This window comes from Zophobas morio, unplaced genomic scaffold, assembly GCF_036711695.1.
Source record: "Zophobas morio isolate AGI-343-1 ecotype UQ-CSIRO unplaced genomic scaffold, CSIRO_AGI_Zmor_V1 ptg000010l, whole genome shotgun sequence".
NCBI lineage: Eukaryota > Metazoa > Arthropoda > Insecta > Coleoptera > Tenebrionidae > Zophobas > Zophobas morio.
In genome coordinates this window covers 6,982,775-7,006,166 of record NW_026972115.1, presented here as the reverse complement: position 1 = coordinate 7,006,166, position 23,392 = coordinate 6,982,775, and the positions used below count along the sequence as shown (strand labels likewise).

The window sequence follows — 23,392 nt, the reverse complement described above, 5'->3', positions numbered from 1 at the left end:
ATGACAAATTTAATTTCCATGAAATACCTACTACAAATTTACAAATAACCAATATTGACACACGATGTTATCTACATTACAATATTTTCGGCAATATTTTATTTATTTATATAGGCGATTACTGTAAATTTATATTAAAATGTCAAGTTTTTTTTGCTGTATCTACAGAAAGATTAATACACGAAGTTGAGAAATTATTTGAATTTATAACATTTTTATACACTATTTAATTGTGTTTGAATAACAACTACTGTCGTCAGTTCCTCAGAATCGCGAAAGCTCGTGTAGGATGGTAGCACCAACTGTATGTTCAGGATATGTCCAAGAGTAGACAGTAGTTTAACTGTGATGAGGGAAAGTTTAAGTCAATTGTAAATTGTAATTTGAAAATCATAAAAATGGTGTGCTATTTTAAAGTGATTTTTTGTGGGCTAGTGGTGTTTTATATGACTTTATCGATATGTCAGAGCGGTTACTTTTTGGCGAAACAATACGGAAACGATAACTATATTTGTGTGACGAACAGTTCTTCCGCATTAAGTTGGATTCAAGAAGATATTCAGGAAAAATTTGACTATGGTAACGCGAAACAAGTAGATATTAATTTTAGAGGTGCAAGGGGATACTTCTAGTAAAATATGCGACATTGAAAATGTGTTATTATTATTTTATTAAAATTGATTTTGGAATTTTTTAAGATCGGCCACTTCATACTTGTTGTTCAAAACACATATATTAAACAACTTCTTATGTCCTAGTTACAACATTTATACCAGAACAACCATCAGGTGAAATGAATTGTGACGTAACGAATGATTATAAGACCAAAAACGACTTCCAAAAGCACCCTTGGGAACTACGGCATTCGATGCAATCTGAAATTAATTACCCAATTTTAGACGAAAGATGGATAATTTTTTTGGTATTCCTAAATTTTCAATAGATCGAGCATTATATCCACTTTTAACATTAAAACTTGGAAAATCAATTAAATAATATAAATTTTCAACAACTATTAAAACATCACCTGAAGGTCTTTGATAAATATGTGAAATTTCTTTAAAATCATCTGGCAAAAAATATAAATAATCTTTAAATAAAAATGTTATATGCAATGGAAGCGGCAAAAAGGTGGAATCTGTCAAACTAAAATAAAAGACGGTAGTAAAGAATACAAAGTAAAAGGTTGTAAAAATTGTGATAGAAAAGGTTGTTCAGTAACTTTTCCTGATAAAACGAACAAAAGAGTAAAATATCACATTTATCAATGTAAAGAATGTAAAAATTGTGTTAAAATACCAAGAAAGACTGGCAGGGCCAGCCCAGAGTTCACCAAAGGTTCACGAGGGGATTTAAAGATCCCGGAGTCGAAGACAAAGAACGAAAACGGTTATCAATGTCTTAATTGCGGATGTTCATTTAAGACAACTAAATGCTCTTACACACAAAAATATTTATTCTTTGATTATGAGGCGATGCAAGAAACGGGCAAACACGTACCTAATTTAATTATAGCTCACGATTTTTACGGTAATGTTGATTCTTTTAAGACTAACAAAGATTTCTGTAAATGGTTAGTTTCTAGAGATCATAAAGGATACACAGCTATTGCACATTATGGCAAAGGTTATGATTCTTACTTTATTCTAAAATATTGCGTTGAAAACGGTATTAAACCTTTCTGCATATATAATGGATCTAAAATAATGTTAATGGAAATAAAATCAATTAATTTGAGAATTATTGATAGTAGTAATTTTGTTCAAGGACCTTTAAAAAACTTCCCTAAAACATTCGGTCTAAACGAACTTAAAAAAGGTTATTTTCCACATTTTTTCAATACAACAGAAAATCAGAACTATATTGGAAAAATACCAAATACAAAATACTATGGGGTTAATTCTATGAAAATAAAAGATAGGGAAGAGTTTTTAGAATGGCATAAACAAAAAAGAAAAGAAAATTATTTATTTGATTTTAAAAATGAACTTTATGATTATTGTAATTCTGATGTGGATATATTAAGAAGAGGATGTCTTGAATTAAGAAAACAATTTCTAGAAATAGCTAACATAGATCCTTTTAGATACATTACAATTGCTGGTGTTTGTATGGCTATATATAGATCAAAATATATTAAGGAAGATACAATTGCAGTTGTTGATAATCTAAAAAAAGATCAATATTCTCAACAATCAATTTCTTGGTTGAATAGTTTTCATAATCCAAATATAAAACATGCATTAAACGATGGTGAAGTGAGAATATGTGGATCAAAAGTTGATGGCTTTGATGAAAAATCTAATACAGTCTATCAATATCACGGTTGTTTTTGGCATGGTTGTACAAAATGTTATAGTTCAAATTTTATTAATAATAAGAATAAAACAACTATGGAAGATCTTTATGAACAAACAATAGAAAGAAGCGAGCAAATAAAAAAAGCTGGCTATAATTTAATAGAAATGTGGGAATGCAATTGGATTCAATCTAAAGAATATAAAGAAGAAATGAAACAAATTAAAAGCAAATATAAAGAAATTGAAGAACTTAATCCTAGAAATGCGTTCTTCGGAGGAAGAACTAATGCTACAAAACTAAAAGTTAATGGAAAGAAAATGAAATATATAGATATTTGTAGTTTATATCCAACAGTACAATGTTATGATGATTATCCAGTTGGACATCCTACTAAAATATTCAAACCTCCTACATATAATTCAAAATGGTATGGTTTAATAAAATGTGCAATTTTACCACCAAGAGGTTTGTATTACGCTGTTTTACCTGTTAAAAATAAAAATAAATCTGGCGATGAAAAACTAACATTTCCATTATGACAGTCGTGTGCAAAATTAAATAATCAAAAAGATAAATGTACTCATACGGAATCTCAAAGAATTATCAGAGGAACCTGGTGTACAAACGAAGTAAAGAAAGCAATTGAAAAAGGATACAAAATAATGACTATTGATGAAGTTTGGCATTTTGAACAAAAATCGAGTTGTTTGTTTAAAGGATATGTAAAAGCATTTATGAAAATAAAGTTAGAGACAAGTGAATGGAGAAATGATTTTGAATCAGAAGAAGAATATAGAAAAGCCGTAAAAGAAAATCTAGGTATTGAATTGGGTAAAATAGAAAATAATCCTGGAAAGAGAGCTGTTGCAAAAATCTGTTTAAATTCCTTATGGGGTAAATTTGGTCAAAGACAAAATATGGGCGCTACAGAGTATGTTACAGATATTAAGAGATTTTATGAGATTTTATTAGACGACAGACTTGATAATATACATATCAATGAATTAAACGAAAATATGTTACAAATTGATTACAAGTATAAAGGTTGCTATGTAGAAAATTATTTCAATACCAATATATTCATAGCTGCTTTTACAACTGCAAATGCTAGACTAAGATTGTACGAAATGTTGGACATATTAGGAGAAAGTGTAGTATATTATGATACAGATAGCATTGTATACATAGATAATGGCAAAAACACTGTTAAAACAGGATGTTTATTGGGAGATTGGACCGATGAATTAGGTAAGGACGTATGGATTGTTGACTGGGTATCAACAGGTCCAAAAAGTTATTGTTATAAGCCTAATATAGGTAAAGTTGTTTGCAGAATTAAAGGATTTACATTAAACTATGAAACGTTCGAAAAGATTAAGTCCGATAGCATGAATAATATTTTAGAACACAAAGACAGTAAAATCAGTACACAATATAATCGAATTACCAGAGATACTAAAACTAAAGAACTTTTAAATAAAATAGAAACAAAAGAATTTGGTTTTGTTTATGACACGAGAGTTATTCTGGAAAATTTTGATACAATACCGTTTGGATATTAATTAGACAAAAAAGAAATTAAAGTAGAATACAGAGTGATGCAACTTAATGTCTCTCTTATTGAAAAACATGATTAAAAATACTTCGGTTATATATAGATGAAGAAGTTGAATTATTGCGAAAAATTGCTGTTATTTTAATCACAAAGCTCTCTCCAGAAGAAGAGAAAGAACATGTGCATAAATTTTTAAAATTTGTTTAAAATTGTTGTTTTTGTTCTCTTCGATAAAGAAATGGCATATTATTGTACTTTTTTAAAAACAAACCGATTTAATAGGAATGTTATTAATCAACATAAAACCTGCTCGATTTGATTTTACGGTATGCAACGTATGCAACTATTTATACATACAACTGCGCGCGGTTGTAGTCTTGTCGCATGGTCTTTTTGACGTTTACTGTTTGAGAGAAGAGAATAGGTTATTATTAGTAGGTACGTATCATAAAATAATTATAAAAACCAGTAAAGAGGTAGTTTTTATTTTAGATAAAATGAATATGAAAAACACGATAAGCAATTTTCGCCAGTTTGCCCGTGAACGACGCAAAATAAGGTTAATGAAAACAAAAATGGCCAGTTTCATCGTAAAATATCAGAAAGGAGAGTCACCTCAACTAGAAAATGTCACGGTGACAGTAGAACCAAGTGCAATTTTTTTTCGTAATTCCAACGACGAAGGTTTTTCGTTTGTTGACGACAGAGATATTGAAGCATTTGATGACACAGAACCGATGGAAGTCACCCTATTTCTGCGACGGCAAGCAGACATACAGTTAGTATTCAGAGAGCCAATCCAACAAGAGGCGTTTATTACTGCCCTTGTTGCCTTCTTAGGGCACAGGTGAGAAAGTACATATACATAGCTATAATCTTATGTTTTGTTCATTCATTTATAGCAATAATGGAACTCCAGATTCAGGAAGATCAACGTTGTCGTAATAAATAAATATTAGATTTCAAAAAAAAATTTGTTGAATAAAAAATAGGTACCTTCAACTTTTAACTTTTTTAAAAACAAGGGAAAGTCTGAAAAATATTAATTTTAAAATATACTTGAAAACAAGGTAAAATCTAATTTTGAGTGTTTTTGAAAGGGAAATTCGCTTCGCTCATGAGGAGTTTGTCCGAATTTTGACTTTTTAAACAAGGGTGACTTCGAAAAACCGGGCAAATTCTTTAATAATTTTAACTTTTTAAAAGTTATCTTGAAAACCAGGCTGAAATCATTAAAAATGTGTTGTGTTCTGAGGGGGCCATTTAAAAAAATGTTAATTTTAAAAAGTACCTTAAAAAACGGGAGTCTTTTCACGATTTTTCTGCTTTTCTGTTAACCCTTAAAAATCGGGGTGTTTTCCTTAAAAAGTAGCTGTGTTCTCAAGGGGCCATGTTAGTAGTATAAATGTATCTGTATTTCACATTAGTATATATAAGGTATCATATATAAATATATGACACTTTTATTCTAAAGTAGGACGAAGTTTCACGTCAAGTTTACAAAATTTATAAATTTTGACCAAAACTGCAGAAATCAGCAACTTGTACATATAAATTTTATCGTTAAAATGTCGATTTGTAAACTCAGTGTTGTCGCAGTTTTATAGCTGTTTATTATTAACATTGTGATAACCCAAACTTCCCGCCTTAAAATTTGACCTTGAAACAGTTTGAAAGGCCCGCGAAAAATTCAAAAATTCAAAGTTTGGCCTTGGCTGTGATCGTCTAACAAATGAGAACCTACGTTGTGTGTTTTTTTTTTTTTGTTTTTGAAAAATGGCGGGAAGAAGTTCTTTCATACAAGTGCATACACTGTCGAGAGCGCAAGAAATAATAGACAAAATTAGGAGCCTTCCTAAGGAGGAAAAAGAAACGAAGAACGACAGACGCTCGATTTGCCCTTCTGGCGAGTCCGCAGGGCCAAGGTGTCATCGGTCTTCATTCCCCAAAACCCCCTGGGGTTTTATTCACCGACATATTACATGTCAAACACCCTAAGATATGTGGAAGAAAAACACTCGCGAATTGACAGACATACACATATGAAAACCGAACAAACACAAAACCCTACACATATGTAAATTGGATGGCAGAACCCGAATCATTATGAGAGTGTGGCGATCGAACAAAACATAGAACAAAATATATCAATTTCATTTATGAGCACAGCAAAATACCCAGAGGGGGCGTTGTAGCGCAAGTAGAGGTTGGGACTCCTGATCGTCACTGTTCTCTCCCACGACGGTGATTCTATCTACACCAAAGCCTGCTCACACGCACATCTCCATTACGAACGTGCCCTGCGAAACGAGGCGGTTACGATCGCAGATCCGTAGTGGGGTCCCGGCTATCACGAAACCGGCAGCGTTAAAAACCCGCGACCGCCCCCTGAAGCTATACAACACCCGCGGACTTGTGCAGGTGACGCGATTAATCCCGTCAGTTTGAGAAGAAGTCGCGCGCCCCACGTACACTACGAGTTATGTGTTATTTACCTTCAATTTCATTTAAATGTTCAAACTCTATGACTCTAACATTAAATGACAACCGAACAAGCGTTAAAGTTTCAACAAAGAGCAATACACAACATTTAAATTCGCCACACACTCTTACGAAAATTCAACAACAAATGATTCTTAATTGAGATTAAATTTGGACATCAGATAATTTACATGATAGAAATATTCATCAACAAAATATTTACATGATCAAAACTTAGCAAAGATTTATAAAACAAAGATCTGGTGTGAAATAAGCTTGTGCAAATAAAATATCATGTTAGGTCAAAACTGCAGAGCGTGGAAATTTACGTTCAATTCAAATTATACAACAAGGAAAATTACTGAGGTTAAAATGTGAGATAAAGACAAATTGCATGAGGTGAAAGATTGTAAAGTTAACAGATTTACATGTGATTAATATTAATTCGTGTCCAGTCAAGTTATTGTTTAAAATTCAAACGTGAAATTATTTAGCTGCATTGTGGGCCATTATTACACATACATTTCCCCAAACAAAACACATAAACAAACATGGCAGACAATCTGCAGTTGCAAAATGGCGTTGGACGAATTCGTCATTCCAAATAATAGGCGTCGAAAATATGCGATGCAAAAATACGATGAATCCTGTGGCGTTGTATAAACGATGGGCTAAATAAAAGGAATAGAAGGCACGTCCCCCCCATGACCCACAATGTTTGTTAATTTGTTCAATAGATTCAGTTAAAACATGTGCTCGATTAAAGGAAACAAATGGACGCTTCAAAATGGCCGCTGCCTGAACAAAGAACGGTGAAAATAACAATTCGTTTGCCGCCATCCAAAATACAGATTTCACAAATATAGCTAAATAAAGCATGGCCCGAACTAGAAATCACTTCCTGTAAAGCCCTACTGCGATGGATTTTAAATGAAAGATAAAAAAACGAGATTAGTGGAAAAACAAGCGCACGCGTCGCTACGTCACGAGGTCAGAAGTATCGTCGGGACTTGAAATTCGCCGCCAAACAGGTGTTCAAAACATACCTCTCCAAAGATGCGAAGATTTCGACACGGCTTACCGCCAACAGGAACACAAAAACCTCGTCGTAAGAACGATGAGAAATCAGGAACACCCAATGGCTCAACGGGCTGCTAGGTTTTCCAATGGGACAGATCAACACTGGAAAAACAAAACACAACAGCAAAAGGCACAGAATAATTCACAATTAAAAATACAACCTGTTGCTCGAAGCGCTCGAAAAGAAGTCGACCGTTTGTTCCAAGCGGTCAAAGCGAAGTGGGTGATCTTACACGAGACAAAAACACCCTAACATTTGCGCATGTCTGTTTTTTTGGGGTTGGTTGCCAACCTTCTTTTCTTCTTCTCACCAACTGTTTCTTGTGCGCGCGGAATTCGTTTGAAATTTAAAAATTCGAATTGGATCCTTACAACATGATGTTAAAATGCAGAAGTAATGCCTACAAAAAATTTAGCGTGCAGGTTGGAACCAAATTAAATTTATGACTGAGAATGCCTATTCTCCACACGGAATGAAATTATTAGTAACTACCAAAAGTTCACATCCAAAACCTTACTGGGCGATCGACAAAGTCAGATTATGTCGAAAAAAAGGTAAAAACCAAACGTGCAGAAATATGTGTAATATTAATTAACTGACTTTTAGAATTTAGATTTTTGGATTTAGCAGAAAAGGTACCGTGTCAATTGATATCTGACTCTGAACAAATTGTTAATTTTAAAAATGAGTCAGAAGCTAATCTTAACAGCAACTGTCCGGAAGACGCGATTGGAGATTTTTGTATGCCGTGTAGCTGGATCTTTGACGAATGTAAACAAATTACAGTTTGCAAAGGGCACAAGTGCGTCTGTTCTGCTGGCTATCACGGCGAAAAATGTTATTACAGTAATAATTATTATAATAATATTTTCTGAATATTAATATAATTTAATCATTTAAGAATGTGGTGACAAGACTTACGGGCATGGATGTCAAAAACAGTGCGGAAAATGCTATTACTCTTATAGAGTGGGCTATTCCTGTGACCATGTTAACGGAAAATGTCCTTCATCACATTGTGAAGAGAGCTATTCTGGTCCAAAATGTGATATACGTATGTTAAAATGCAATGCACAGCAATAAATATAAATAACCCTTTTTCTCTCTCAACATAACAGCACCACCAGCAATATTCGCGAAGCCTCCCGAAATAATTGAAATCTCGTACACAGAAGCCACTGTCGAAGTTTCAAATTTTGAAGTTGAAAATTATGGACCTCACGTGACACCACAACTTTACACAATCCAATACAAAGTTGTAATTTTATTTTTAGCAGCATTTATCTGAAGGACTAAACTTTTTAGACAGCCGAACCTTCGGATGCTAATTGGAGACAAATGAATGATCAGTATGTTAGAATCCTTCGGCGCCACTCTGAGAACTTTGTTGTTGACAATGTACGTACACTTTAATAGAATAATTAAATTAATTTTTTTGAAAACTAGACAAAAGTTGAAATTTAATTATTTTTTTTGGTTGCAGAGTCAATACATGTTTCTGCTAGAAGCAGCCCACAACTATCTGAAGGAGTTTAGTTTATATGAAGTGAGATAAAATAACAACATTATAATTATATATGTCAAAAAAATATAATTCTATGATACTCTAAAAATATTAAATAATACAAAAATCCTATAAATACTGCGTTTTTCTATAATCTAAGAATAGTCAGTCGTGACACAATCCATAATAACAAACAATTTTTCAGTGACAATTCTTGTTCATATTCCCAACTTTCCGAAAACCAAGACTAGCGCTTTAGCAGCCCTAAATTTTATATATAACTAAGTAACCCTAGACCATATTTTTCTTCAACATTCAGTGATGTAACACACGTTTCTTTATATATTTGGACGAATTGTTCATGTCTGGGCGCGATGACGAGGGTCACTCCACCGATAAGCAATTAATGTAGTACACGATATTGTTGTAAAGTTTTCGGAAGACACATTCTTTAATGAACCATACTTTAGTTTTGTTTATTACATGGAAAAATATGAACGCGTTGTAATTCACATGGATAAACTACAAAAGAATTTATGGGAGAAAATTTTGAGATAACGTAATCAATTTTTTGAAGTTGATGAACAGATTCAGCAAAATTGGGCGTCATCCATTTTTTAGAGGGGATGAGCATAACATTTTGATAAAAATTTACCATGCTTATGATAACTCTAAAACATCTCCAAGATTTCAAAGCATCCGGTTTTGTAGTTCCTGATTAAATCAATAAAATAAATTCACGCAAAAATTGTTAACGTCAGCTTAAAATTTTGCCAAATAAACCCTGTCTAAAATGTCCAAAATAGGAGGAGTCCGTTTTCCCGGAAAATTTTGGGAATACAACACTGTTATTTTTAGTATTACACTGCCTCAATCCAAGTTGATATATGTGTCGGTGCAAAAATGTTGACGACGTCAACACAAAATTGCCTAAAGAAAAAGCTCAACTCGAAAATGCTGCATATGCTTCATTGCACTTCAGGAGCGAGGGAAGTTCTGTCGACACAACTTTCGACCAATTTTTTCAGTTTAGCTGAAAAGTACGTGTTTAAATAATCGTTCATTTATCTGTGCCAAAAGGAAACCCACGAAAATAAAAGTAAACACAGATAATGCTAAAATCTAGAGGAAGTTCCTTGTATTTACCGGAAAACTCTACAGTACAATAAATACATTAACACATTTCCTAAATAAGTTCAGCCGGATGCTAAAGAATAAAGCCGATTTTTAATTTCTCGATAATTATTCCGAAAATTTCTCCGAAATAGAAGTAGTTGTATGGATAAATATATGTTATCATTATTACTATTTACAAATTTCATTTCCATTGGATGCTGTGAAGCTGTTAACTACATTACGGTATTTTCGACAATATTTTATTTATATACGCGATTATTGTAAAATGCATATTAAAATGTCAAGTTTTTTGTTGTCGTATCTACAGAAAAATTAATACACGAAGTGGGTAAGTATTTTAATTTACAACATTATTATACATTATTTGGTTGTGTTTGAATAACAACTGCTGTCGTCAGTTCCTCAGAACCGCAAAAGCTCGTTTGGGATAGTAGCATCAATTGTATGTTCAGTATTTGTTCAACAATAGACGTGAAAAGTGATCGTAAAGTTTAACTGTGATGAGGAAAAGTTTGAGTCGATTGTAAATTGTAATTTGAAAATCATAAAAATGTTGTGCTATTTTAAAGTGATTTTTTGTGGGCTAGTGGTGTTTTATATGACTTTATCGATATGTCAGAGCAGTTACTTTTTGGCGAAACAATACGAAAACGATAACTATATTTGTGTGACGAACAGTTCTTCCGCATTAAGTTGGATTCAAGAAGATATTCAGGAGAAATTTGACTATGGTAACGCAAAACAAACAGACATTCATTTTGGGGGTGCAAGGGGATACTTCTAGCAAAAAAGTAAAATATACGACATTAAAAATATGTTATTAAAATTGATTTTGGGATTTGTTAAATATCAGTCACTTTATACTTGTTCTTCAAAATACATATTTTAAACACTTTTTTTCTATCCTAGTTACAAGATACATACCAGAACAATCACCAGGTGAAATGAACTGTGATATAACGGATGATTATAAGACCAAAAATTATTTCACAAAACACCCTTGGGAACTGCGACATTCGATGCAGTCTGAAATTAATTACCCAATTTTAGATGAAAGATGGGAAGGTATTCCAAAATAACGTACTCCAACAAAAACATGTGTTTAATTTTTTCCCAATGCAGCAATGGAAGTAATTAAAACGGAATACGTCGAACCAAATCATTATAAACTAAAATACCAACTCGTTACAAACGTGGTTCTGAAAGACAGCTTCTACATTCCTCTTTCCATGAGAATGGAAAAAGAAGGTCACATATTTCTTTGCGATGGTGAAGATCCACCGAAAGCTCGTTGTTATTGGTTCATGCTGCAAGCTTTTACTGGAGCGGGCAGTGCGATACGAAAATGTGAAGTGGACTACATTAATCCTAAACATGGAATGTGGCCTAAGGCGCCTTGCAATGAAGCAAAAGTATACATAAACGTACGCATTTCAAATTTTCTTTTTATTTTACACTAACACGGTTAATATTTAGCATACCATTGTCCCTACTTACCTTTCCAGCAAAAAGTGGTCACATTTTGTTTTGTCGAAACGAAAAAATCTATTAAGATTTATTAGTCAGATTAGCGATCATAAAGAAAACCAAATAATGGAATGGCGAGATGACGAAAATCCGATAGATGTTAAAAACGTCATAGTTCACAGCAAAACAAACAATGGTCTGTGGAAAATTCATAACGGTAAGCTAAGGAATAATAAGTTTATTTTTACAATACAAACTAATACTTATACATTTTTAGTTGATTTTCTTTATACAGATGTTGTAAGTAGCGATGTTAATTTAGGCCCTCTGATATATGGTACAAATGGATTTGTATGCATTTCGATGTACGTTACGATGTGTGCTTCTTGTAAATTAATATTATCTTTAGTTTCTGGAAAACGCATTATCACAAGCGAAGAATTTGAAATTAAGGTACGTATTTAATGTGAACGAGGGGTAGTAACTTCTCATGTAATCAGACTGTAATGTGTAAGTGGTATTTAATTTTGTTTCATTGCTTTCCCTGTTTTTGTTGTAAAGACATGCTTTTTACATAAATAAAATAAGTCAAATTTTTCACATCTTTAATTTCATTACTGCGGTACTTTATTTTATTCTGTCGTTTGCATAGTTCATTTTATCAGATATAAATACTTACAAAACTAATTATTTGATATTTTTAATCGTACATTATTATAGTGACAATTATACAACTCCTACAAATTAAAAAGATGTTAACACTTTTACTTCCGAAGTGGTGCGAAATTTCCTGTTAACATTTTTCGACCAAAGTGCAGATATTAGAAATAACAAGTTTAGTTAACTTGTATGAAATTTATCGTTAAAATATCGACTTAAAAAATACAGTATTATATCTCTTTATTAATAATATGATGCTAAAATGCAGAACTGATTGCTCACAAAAACATTTAGCATGCAGGTTGGAACCAAATTAAATTTACGACTGAAAACGCCTACTCTTCAAACGGAATGAAATTGTTAGTAAGTACTAATAGTTCAGACCCAAAACCTTTCTGGGCGATCGACAAAGTCAGATTATGCCAAAAAAAAAGGTAAAATTCAAACAACGAGAAACATAAAAATTATAATTAATCGATTTTTAGAAGTTCGAGTTATGGTTTTAACGGAAGAGGCAGCGTGTCAATTGATATCTGAATCTGAACAAATCGCTTACCTTGAACGATATCCTCAAGTAAATGTAAAGAGTAACTGTCCAGAAGATGCGATTGGAGATTTCTGTGTACCATGTAACTGGATCTTTAACGAATGTAAAGATATTGCAATTTGCAAAGGGCAAAAGTGTGTCTGCTCTGCTGGATACTATGGCCAATATTGTTATTACGGTACCTAATTATTACTATAATACTATTTTCTCAAGATAAATATCATTTAATCATTTAAGAATGTGGTGACAAGACTTACGGCCATGGATGTCAAAAACAGTGCGGAAAATGCTATTACTCTTATAGAGTGGGCTACTCCTGTGACCATGTTCACGGAAAATGTCCTTCATCACATTGTGAAGAGAGCTATTCTGGTCCAAAATGTGATATACGTACGTTAAAATGCCATACGTAACAACAAAAATAAATAACCATTTTTCTCTCTCGATACAATACAGCGCCAGCAACAATATTTGCGAGGCCTCCAGAAATAATTGAAATATCGTATACAGAAGCTACCGTAAGAGTTTCAAACTTCGATCTTGAATCTTATGGACCTTATGTGACACCACAACATTACATAATCCAATACAAAGTTGTATTTTTATTTTTTAAAACATTCATCTGAAAGATCAAATTTTTAGACTGCCCAAGCTTCGGATACTAACTGGAGACACATGAATGTTCACTATCCCCAATTCAACAAGCCACAAACATTTAAAATTACTAACTTGGAATCAGAAACGCAGTATCTTGTTCGAAGTGTTATCATAACAAGTGGAAATTGGCAAACAGGTAATCATTTAAAAACTAGTAACTTTACAACAAGGTGTAAAGGTAAGTACTTTTGTTATAACCGCAGTTTTGCGCATTATGCAAACAATTTTGCAGACATTTCCGAGGGCGATATTAATATTGAGGCATCTAACAGCACTGCAAGAATATATTTAACGCCGGTAAGTATTTCTGGTTTGTGGGAATAGTTACCGAGTTAAAACAATTAATTTATTCGTAAGGGCAATGCAGTTACTTGTAAATCGTACACCATAAGGTTGTTTGAACAAGGTACTGGTTTTTCAAACAGCAGCGGTACTTTTTTTACTAATTTGGAGCCATACAAAAGTTACACGGTCAAAGTTTGTGGCATACAAAAAACACTTGAAAAAAAATTTACAACCGACGAAGGAGGTAATGAAATCGTATTAGTTTGTTATGTGATTATTTTCAGTGGTAGAGCTTTAAAAATTAATTTTAGTACCCACTTCGGTTTCGTCTTTTGCGGCTACAGCTGCATCGGCTACGACTGCGGATCTAAAGTGGACCGAACCATCGTCTATCAATGGTGTTTTTAAACGCTACGTTGTAGAATACCGAGTAAATAGTTTAATAAATAATCAGATAAGTCGTTCAAAAAGAAAATTTTCAGCATATATCTTATGTGGGTTGTAATTTTCCTTCTATTGAGCCGCCGACGAAATCTCGGCGAGAAACAACAGACACTTCCATAACAATCACCGAACTGATTCCTTATTCATTATACAACTTTTCCGTATTTGCGGTTAACACAAAATTCAATGGGCCGCCTGTTTCTCAATCAACAATAACACCCAATTCTGAGACGATTCAACCAAAAGAGACACCCACTGTCGTCGGCATAAACACTACACATGTCAGTGCAAACATCGTACTGTCTAAAATAAAATGTGAGGACTTTCGAGGTCCACTTATAGTGGAAATGAAGACTACATGCACCAGCGAATGGTGTCAAGGAAAAAATAGAGAGCCCAGAACCGATCAAAAAATATTCCCGAATGAAGTCATCCTAGGAGTTATGCAACTCGAACCTTTCTCAGAATATGATCTAGAGCTTAAGTTCTGTCGCGAAACCGAAAGTTGCACTGCACCAGAAAAGAGAAAATTCAAAACAATGACTTCAGGTAACTTGAATATTTTATAATACACTGTTATAAAACCGACTAATTTGTAACAGTACCGAGAGTCGTCACCGATTTACTTGTTTACACGAAAAATGCATCGTCTGTTTCGCTGAGGTGGAAACCACCCTATCCACCTACTGGTATTTTAAAAGATTACACAATTAATTACTCTAGTTATCGTAAAAAGATCAACCAGGAAACAGTTATGCCAATTACACCGTGCACGCTGTGGTCTGAGCTTCATTGTGCTACATTATCCGACTTGCCAGTTGATGCATATCTTACATTTAAAGTAAGAAACAACTACGTACCAAAATCTCTACGCGATATTTTATTGTAATATTTACAGATTTATGCAAGAAACGAAGATCCGGACGGTTATGGACCATCGAAGGAAGTACAAACCTTTGTAAGAATTGGTAAGATAAACATTTTGTCAAAATTATGTTTAGTTAATGGTCACTTCGTAGAGAAATCTAAGTCTCCGTACGACTTAGTGCTCAACTGGACCTCACAAAACCACTTACAAGTAGAATGGAAGCACCCAAATGAAACAAACGGTGACGTATCTTACTTTGGAATTCAAATTCTTAATTCGGCTGGACGTCGAGACGCAATAATTGATGAGCAAAAGTTAGACGTGTCGAGAGAAACATACAATTTAACATACCAGCACGTGGTAGGTACAACTACACCATCGAATACGACTTTTACCCAATTTATATTTTCACATAAGGTTAACGGTTCAGCACTGTCCCCAACAACTTCCTACAAAGTAGCTGTCTTTGCCTTCAACGGCGAATACGGAGATACGACAAAAGGGACGACAACAAGTCCACCTGACGTACCAACCTTATCAGAATCAAAAGAACCCGAATTCGTTAGTTCAAACGATTCATTTAAAATTTCGGTTTTACCAAACAATGTGCGAGGATTTACCGACATCTATCGACTGTTTGTTCTAAAATCAGACAAACAACCCAATCTCGAACAATATCCAAACCTACAAGAGTATGACCTGAAAAACTTGAAAGTCGTTGTTGAGTGCAACGTTTCGCAAATATCAGAAAAGTTAGAAATAAATATTGGAAGCCTTCCGCAGAATCCACGTTGCACTAACCAGGACAATTTTGCCCTGCAGCCAGAAACTAATTACAGCATTACAATTGTTTTGCTAAACGTTTTCAGAAATGAAAGTAGAGCTAGAATATATCGATTTTACCAAACAACACTCGGGGAACCTACGACAGAAGGAACGACAACGAGTCCACCTGACGTACCAACGTTATCAGAATTAGAAGAACCCGAATTCGTTAGTTCAAACGATTCATTTAAAATTTCGGTTTTACCGAACAAAGTGCGGGGATCTACCGACACCTACCGACTCTTTGTTCTAAAATCAGACAAACAAAGTAACCTCGAAATATACCCAAGTCTGCAAGAGTATGATCTGAAAAACATGAAAGTCGTTATCGAGTGTGACGTTTCACAAATATCAGGAACCTTTGAAATATATATCGGAAGCCCTCAGATGCATCCCAATTGTATCGGCAACGATAATTCTTCTCTGCAAACAGGAACTACTTACAATATTACGATCATTTTGCAAAATTGTTTCAAAAATGAAAGTAGGGCGACCATTTATTCGTATAAACTAATGGTGCCGTTGGAGCCAGTCGTTGCTAATTATAGCTTCTATTGGTTCTGTGTGTTATTGGTACTAATACCGGTTGTGCTATTTTTTGCTTTGTAAGTATTTAGATTTCGGTAATTTGTATATTTACAAAATATTTATTCTTAGTAAATGGCACACAAAGAAAAATGCTGGAGCTTTATATGAAAATCAGAGATCAGGTAAGAGAAATGAAACAAACTTTCAACAATCAAAGATTTATTTTTTGTTACTCAGGAAACAGAGTAGATCGTCATGCAATGGACATTCCTTTAGAAACCACAAAACAAATTAAACGAAAAAGTAGCAGCCGTCGTAATGTAAGTTGTATGAAACCAACAACCATTTCTTACAGTTAATAATTTTAGACTAGTGGCAATCTAAGCTCTTATTCAAAAATCATCGAACGGAAAGATTTTCAAAGTTATACTAAAACGTCGCTAGACAATGAAGAACTAAAACACCAACACGAGGTATATTTAGATATTTTTTTATAATTTTGCACCAAACAATTTTTTGCAGGCAATTCTGGCAACCAGTTCCACCTACGAATGTGTACGAGATACACTGAACCTCGAATACGTGAACATGAATTATATTAGCGTAATAAATTTTTGTTCTGTTTTCTCCAACTTACCCAACGTTTTCTAGGGTCTTAAAATTCAAAAAACTTACGCTGTGACCAAAGTACCGACTTCCGACGAATACGACGAATTTTGGAAAACTATATGGGATGAAAATATTAGTCACATTATACTGTTTGAAGACATCCACACGAGCCACAGAGTGAGTTTTTTTAAATAACAACACCACAAGCACACTCAATTTAATTCATAGCTTGGCGTTAAACCCTACTGGCCCACCCAAAATAAAAACCTCTATGGTGACATCACCGTACAATGTACTACGTCCGAAGAACACCACCTATTCAAGTACAGAAAATTCACGATTAAACTTAGAAACAAATCTCGAAAGGTTACTACTCTTCAGAGTATTAGAGTACTTTCCCTCACGAGTCACGTTTTAGATCGACCAATTACATTTCCTGATAGACTCAGACGACAAGTGTTACTTATCCTCCTTCAATTACGTCAAGTTTTTCCAAAATGTGACAAAAATTCCGCATTCTTCCAAATCACCGATTCTTGTCCACAGCAGGTTTGTTCTAAATCCAACGAAGTTCCTTTGACAAAATTTTGGCTTACAGTTCAGGAATGAGAGGAGCCGGATTCGTTCTGCTTTGTGACATATCTTTGAGAACAGCCATGAAAGACGGAGCAATCGATGTCGTGGCAAATCTCAAAAACCTTACACACTACACGCCGGAGATGATGGTGGATTTCGACCACTACGTGTCAGCGCATACCGTCATCGCGGATTGTCTTCGCCACGTTGACACGGGCATAAACTGCAACGACTTCGACGTTGCCAAACAAGAGCTCTTCGACAAGACCGAAATCCAGAAGCACCTTCAATATCTGCAGGATACTGACTGGTTGGATCGATTAAAATACGAGGATGACGACGAACACTACATGTACAGTCAAGCCATCTTTCCAAGTACGTCAACACTAACACAATTTCAAATTTTAACAACTTCTTTCAGAAAGTGCAGACAACATTCCGCTCGTACCTTGCAGTTCTGGGGATGATGATTCTTGCTTGAAACGATTCAACGTGGTCAAAGTTTACGGTTTTAAAGCCCCGAAAAAGTTTCTAGTGGTGCAAGAACCTAAAGCGAATCCGTTGAGCGACCTTTTGCATCTAGTACAAGACGAAAGGGTCACAGTGCTGGTGACCCTCAACGAAAACATTTTTTCGTGGCCTAGTAAAAACTATCCCGTGATGAAAATAAACTCAGGCGTCGTATTGGAACATCAACTGACGAAAAACTTTGAAACTTACGATTGGATAACTGTGAAACTCACTACTGCAACCGTAAGTGTGAAAGGTAACGAGTTTCAAAATTAAGTCAAGTTTTTGCAGACAAGTCAAACTCTGGAAGTTATTTCTTTCAAGAACTGGCTGGCGCCGATTATGTCGTTACCAAAGTCTGAGGATTTTACAAATTTCGTTAGCGAGTCTAACGAGATTTTTAAAAATGAAGAATTGGTGCTTATTACGGATTGGTAAAAGGGAAGCGGTTTGGGTTTTGCGTTTTAATTGTTCTGGTTTTAGTGGAAACGTAACTGCGTCTGGTCTATATATTGCAACTACGTATATCATTCAGAAAATCAAAAATGAGGGCATATGCGATGTTTGTAGCAGTGTTAGGATGCTTCGGCGCCACTCTGAGAACTTTGTTGTGGACAAGGTATGTATGGATTAATAGCGTTATTGTATTCACTTCTTTAACTAAAAAACTGATTCAAATATTTATCGTTGCAGGAGCACTACATGTTTCTACTAGAAGCAGCCCACAACTATCTGAAAGAATTTAGTTTGTATGAAGTAAGATGAAATAATTTATAAGTGTGTTCATATCTATATTATTTTATACTCAATCAAAATAAAAATCATTACATAAATGTTTATAATTTTTCATTTGGAACGATTTTTTTCCCTCTTATGAAATGTGGTTGCACTATCTGCAACAACTACCGGCGGCAAGCCCAAATCTTGCAAAAACTTCCTTACTTTTTTATCACGATGCGTACGATAATAATAATAACCGTGACAACATCAATTTAAAATTATAAGTACATATTCACGGGGAATAACTATTTGTGCAATAAGATAGGAACACATTCTTGACATGAGATTTTTGATCGAGACGAAGCACACAAGATTTTGTAAAATTAGGTAAAAAAACTCTTCATTATAAATTTAATTGAATGACAAAGTATCAAGTCCCTTTTAATGCAATAAATTTGTTGTCATGGAAAATACAAACAAACAACCCAACATTTTGCAATTTTTCAACGTTTGAAGTGTTTCAGGTGTTTCTTGAGGTAAAAATGTTGGAAGATGATGTTGCATCAGTATCTTTTGATGTTGAAGAGTCAGCCACACTGGCATGCAATTCACTATTGCCCAAGAAATCAAAGAAAAAATATAAAAATGCGTACAAGGAGTTTGAGAACTGGTGTTTGATATTGTTTTGTTTTTCTCCAGTCTAGTTAGGAAAAATTTCACTTTTCCAAACCCAAATGAATGTGGAAAACTAGAACAATTAACAACCAAATTTTCCAAAAACTATTTTTTTAGTTTTTTTGTCGTTTTGATTAACTGAGAAATTATTTTTTTATTGCTCCGTGATGATTAAAGCGGTGGTTTTATTATAATTTTGTTTAAGACGGTAAGTCACTTTACGGTATTACGACATTGTGGGAATAATTGCTGTCATTAGTTTACCAGGATATGTGTCAACCGGGAAAGCTCGTATCAATTTTATGAACGGGATTGTGGTGTTGATGTATACGTTTAGGATGTGCTAAACAGCAAACGTGAATGTGATTACTGGGTTCAAATATGTCGGCGAAAAGGTTGGTCTTGTGAATTTTAATAAAAAATCGGTTAAAGGGTTGCATTGTTTTAGAGTGATTTTGTGTGGTTTTGTGGTGCTTTATACGAATTTATCGATATGTCAGAGCAGTTACTTTTTGGCGAAACAATTCAGAAATGATAACTATATTTGTGTCACGAACAGTTCTTCCGCACTGAGTTGGATTCAAAAAGATATTCAAGAGAAATTTGACTATGGTAACGCAAAATAAATAGATATTAATTTTGGGGGTGCAAAGGGATACTTCTAGTAAAATATGCGACATTAGAAATGTGTTATTAAAATTTTATATGGAATTTGTTAAGATCGGTCACTTCATACTTGTTGTTCAAAAGACATATATTAAACACTTTTTTATTTCCTAGTTACAACATATATACCAGAACAACCACCAGGTGAAATGAACTGTAACATAACGGATGATTATAAGACCAAAAATCACTTCACAAAGCATCCTTGGAAACTGCGGCATTCGATGCAATCTGAAATTAATTACCCAATTTTAGACGAAAGATGGGAAGGTATTCCAAAATAACGTACTCCAACAAAAAACGTGTGTTTATTTTTTCCAAATGCAGCAATGGAAGTAATTAAAACAGAATATGTGGAACCAAATTATTATAAACTAAAATATGAACTCATTAAAAACGTGGTTCCAAAAGAGAGTTTCAATGTTCCTCTCTCCATCAGAATCGAAAACGAGGCCCACATATTTCTTTGCGATGGTGAAGATCCACCTAAAGCTCGTTGCTATTGGTTCATGCTGCAAGCTTTTAGTGGAACGGGCAGTGCGATACGAAAATGCGAAAAGGGCTACATTAACTCTGAACATGGAACGTGGCCTATGGCACCTTGCAAAGAGGCAAAAGTATACATAAACGTACGCATTTCAAATTTTCTATATATTTTGTACTGACACGGTTAATGTTTAGCATAACATAGTCCCTACTTACCTTTCCAGCAAAAAGTGGTCACATTTTGTTTTGTCTAAGCAGAAAAATATATTAAAATTTACTCAGATCAGTGATCATAAAGAAAACCAAATAATGGAATGGCGAGATGACAAAAGTCCGATAGACGTTAAAAACGTTATAGTTCACAGCAAAAGAAACAATGGTCTGTGGAAGATTCATAACGGTAAGCTATGGAATAATAAGTTTATTTTTACAAAACAGATAATACTTATACATTTTCAGTTGATTTTCTTTATACAGATGTTGTAAGTAGCGATGTTAATTTAGGCCCTCTGATATACTCTACAAATCGATTTATATGCATTTCGATGTACGTCACGATGTGTTCTTCTTGTAAATTAATATTATCTTTAGCTTACGGAAAACACATTATCACAAGCAAAGAATTTGAAAATAAGGTACGTATTTAATGTGAACGAGGGATAGTAACTTTTGCTTTAATCAGTACTATAATGTGTAAGTGGTAATTAATTTTGTTTCATTACTTTCCCTATTTTTGTTGTTAACACATGCTTTTTACATTTATAAAATAAGTCAAATTTTTGCATCTATAATAATTTCGTTACTGCGGCATTTTATTTTATTCTGTCGTTTGCATAGTTCATTTTACCAGATATAAATACATACAGAACTAAATATTTGATATTTTTAATCGTACGTTATTATAGTGACAACTACACAAATGCTGCAAATTAAAGAGGTGTTAACACTTACTTCCGAAATGGTCTGAAGGTGTCTGTTAACATTTTTCGACCAAAATTGCAGACATTAGATTAAAAATAACAAGCCATCTTGTGTGAAATTTATCGTTAAAAACTCAATCTTATTGTACCATTAAATACAGTATTATAGTTCTTTATTAATAATAATATGATGCTAAAATTCAGTACTGATTGCCCACAAAAACATTTAGCATGCAGGTTGGACCCAAATTAAATTTATGGCTGAAAATGCCCACTCTACAAACGGAATAAAATTATTAGTGAGTACTAAAAGTTCAGACCCAAAACCTTTCTGGGCGATCGACAAAGTCAGATTATGCCGAAAAAAAGGTAAAATTTAAACAACGAAGAACATAAAAATAATAATTAATCGATTTTTAGAAGTTCGAGTTATGGCTTTAACGGAAAAGTTACCGTGTCAATTGATATCTGAATCTAAACAAATCACTTACTTTTCAAGATATTCTCAACTTAATTTAAACAGTAACTGTCCAGAAGATGCGATTGGAGATTTCTGTGTGCCATGTAACTGGATCTTTGAGGAATGTGAAGAAATTACAGTTTGCAAAGGGCACCATTGTGTCTGTTCCGCTGGATATCAAGGCGAAGATTGTCTTTACGGTACCTAATTATTACTATAATACTATTTTCTCAATATTAATATTCTTTAATGCTTTTAGAATGTGCTGACAAGACTTACGGCCATGGATGTCAAAAACAGTGTGGAAAATGCTATTACTTTTATTTTAGAAGGGGCAATTGCAACTACGTTAACGGAAAATGCCTTTCATCAGTATGTCTTGAAAGCTACTCTGGTCCAAAATGTGATATACGTATGTTAAAATGCAATGCACAGCAATAAATATAAATTAATAATTTCTCTCTCGATACAATACAGCACCAGCAACAATTTTTGCAAAGTCTCCAGAAATAATTGAAATATCGTACACAGAAGCTATCGTCAGAGTTTCAAACTTCGATCTTGAATCTTATGGACCTCATGTGACACCACAACATTACATAATCCAATACAAAGTTGTATTTTTATTTCTTAAAACATTCATCTGAAAGATCAAATTTTTAGACAGCCGAAGCTTCAGATACTAACTGGAGACAAGTGAATGATCAGTCTGCCCTATTCAACATGCCTCAAACATTTAAAATTACTAACCTGGAATCAGAAACGCAGTATCTTGTTCGAAGTGTTATCATAACAAGTGGAAATTGGCAAATAAGTAATCATTTAAAAACTAGTAACTTTACAACAAGGTGTAAAGGTAAGTACTTTTGTTATAACCGCAGTTTTGCGCATTATGCAAACAATTTTGCAGACATTTCCGAGGGCGATATTAATATTGAGGCATCTAACACCACTGCAAGAATATATTTAACGCCGGTAAGTATTTCTGGTTTGTGGGAATAGTTGCCGAGTTAAAACAATTAATTTATTCGTAAGGGCAATGCAGTTACTTGTAAATTGTACACCATAAGGTTGTTTGAACAAGGTACTGGTTTTTCAAACAGCAGCGGTACTTTTTTCACTAATCTGGAGCCATACCAAAGTTACACGGTCAAAGTTTATGGCATACAAAAAACAATCAAAAAAAAATTTACAACCGACGAAGGAGGTAATGCAATCGTATTAGTTTGTTATGTGATTATTTTCAGTAGTAGAGCTTTGAAATTTACTTTTAGTACCCACTTCTGTTCTCGCTTTTACGGCTGCAGCTGGATCGACTACAACCGCAGATGTAAAATGGACCGAACCATCGTCTATCAACGGTGCTTTTAAACACTACGTTGTAGAATACCGAGTAAATAGTTTAATAAATAATCAGATAAGTCGTTCAA

The 23,392-nt window shown here is 33.9% G+C and overlaps 3 protein-coding genes across 14 annotated transcripts in view; all 3 read left to right on the top strand.

The window, feature by feature from the left end:
- The first annotated feature begins 207 nt into the window (after positions 1-207).
- Positions 208-23,392, top strand: part of LOC135126326 (receptor-type tyrosine-protein phosphatase T-like) — a 36,346-nt gene continuing 13,161 nt past the window's right edge. The window contains exons 1-13 of one of the 12 annotated variants that reach the window (XM_064052300.1): positions 10,529-10,790; positions 10,969-11,124; positions 11,182-11,483; positions 11,536-11,743; positions 11,804-11,979; positions 21,733-21,871; positions 21,923-22,162; positions 22,222-22,374; positions 22,440-22,576; positions 22,626-22,818; positions 22,873-22,937; positions 22,998-23,169; positions 23,237-23,355. In XM_064052300.1, coding sequence (XP_063908370.1) covers positions 10,610-10,790; positions 10,969-11,124; positions 11,182-11,483; positions 11,536-11,743; positions 11,804-11,979; positions 21,733-21,871; positions 21,923-22,162; positions 22,222-22,374; positions 22,440-22,576; positions 22,626-22,818; positions 22,873-22,937; positions 22,998-23,169; positions 23,237-23,355 — 2,241 coding nt within the window. In that variant the 5' untranslated portion in view covers positions 10,529-10,609. Of the gene's footprint in view, positions 580-10,528; positions 10,791-10,968; positions 11,125-11,181; positions 11,484-11,535; positions 11,744-11,803; positions 11,980-19,719; positions 19,826-19,878; positions 20,043-20,210; positions 20,367-20,423; positions 20,726-20,777; positions 20,983-21,041; positions 21,218-21,732; positions 21,872-21,922; positions 22,163-22,221; positions 22,375-22,439; positions 22,577-22,625; positions 22,819-22,872; positions 22,938-22,997; positions 23,170-23,236; positions 23,356-23,392 lie in introns of those variants that run through there. The other 11 variants (XM_064052298.1, XM_064052296.1, XM_064052297.1 and 8 more) reach the window with 11 other exon arrangements.
- On the top strand, positions 4,049-9,058 carry LOC135126330 (uncharacterized). The gene is made up of 9 exons (XM_064052303.1): positions 4,049-4,294; positions 4,349-4,703; positions 4,759-5,480; positions 7,795-7,972; positions 8,025-8,264; positions 8,320-8,472; positions 8,537-8,673; positions 8,724-8,816; positions 8,902-9,058. The coding sequence occupies exons 4-9, from the start codon at positions 7,861-7,863 to the stop codon at positions 8,971-8,973; spliced, it is 807 nt and encodes a 268-aa protein (XP_063908373.1). The 5' UTR covers positions 4,049-4,294; positions 4,349-4,703; positions 4,759-5,480; positions 7,795-7,860; the 3' UTR covers positions 8,974-9,058.
- LOC135126420 (receptor-type tyrosine-protein phosphatase delta-like) lies at positions 12,789-18,837 on the top strand. The gene is made up of 23 exons (XM_064052468.1): positions 12,789-12,911; positions 12,971-13,123; positions 13,376-13,568; positions 13,623-13,687; positions 13,748-13,919; positions 13,987-14,105; positions 14,158-14,668; positions 14,722-14,960; positions 15,018-15,087; positions 15,139-15,347; positions 15,405-16,417; positions 16,470-16,522; positions 16,578-16,660; positions 16,709-16,813; positions 16,863-16,943; positions 16,992-17,126; positions 17,178-17,315; positions 17,368-17,498; positions 17,548-17,900; positions 17,947-18,278; positions 18,318-18,469; positions 18,519-18,654; positions 18,729-18,837. The coding sequence occupies exons 1-23, from the start codon at positions 12,789-12,791 to the stop codon at positions 18,798-18,800; spliced, it is 4,638 nt and encodes a 1,545-aa protein (XP_063908538.1). The 3' UTR covers positions 18,801-18,837.

Excerpts from the sequence above, each read along its gene's own strand:
- LOC135126330 (XM_064052303.1), top strand. The coding sequence starts at position 7,861 with ATGACTGAGAATGCCTATTCTCCACACGGAATGAAATTATTAGTAACT. Across the intron at positions 8,473-8,536 it reads TGGTCCAAAATGTGATATAC|CACCACCAGCAATATTCGCG; the intron begins GTATGTTAAAAT and ends TCAACATAACAG. Across the intron at positions 8,817-8,901 it reads AGAACTTTGTTGTTGACAAT|AGTCAATACATGTTTCTGCT; the intron begins GTACGTACACTT and ends TTTTGGTTGCAG.
- LOC135126420 (XM_064052468.1), top strand. The coding sequence starts at position 12,789 with ATGCGATTGGAGATTTCTGTGTACCATGTAACTGGATCTTTAACGAAT. Across the intron at positions 13,124-13,375 it reads TGGTCCAAAATGTGATATAC|ACTGCCCAAGCTTCGGATAC; the intron begins GTACGTTAAAAT and ends TCAAATTTTTAG. Across the intron at positions 16,814-16,862 it reads AACTAAAACACCAACACGAG|GCAATTCTGGCAACCAGTTC; the intron begins GTATATTTAGAT and ends AATTTTTTGCAG.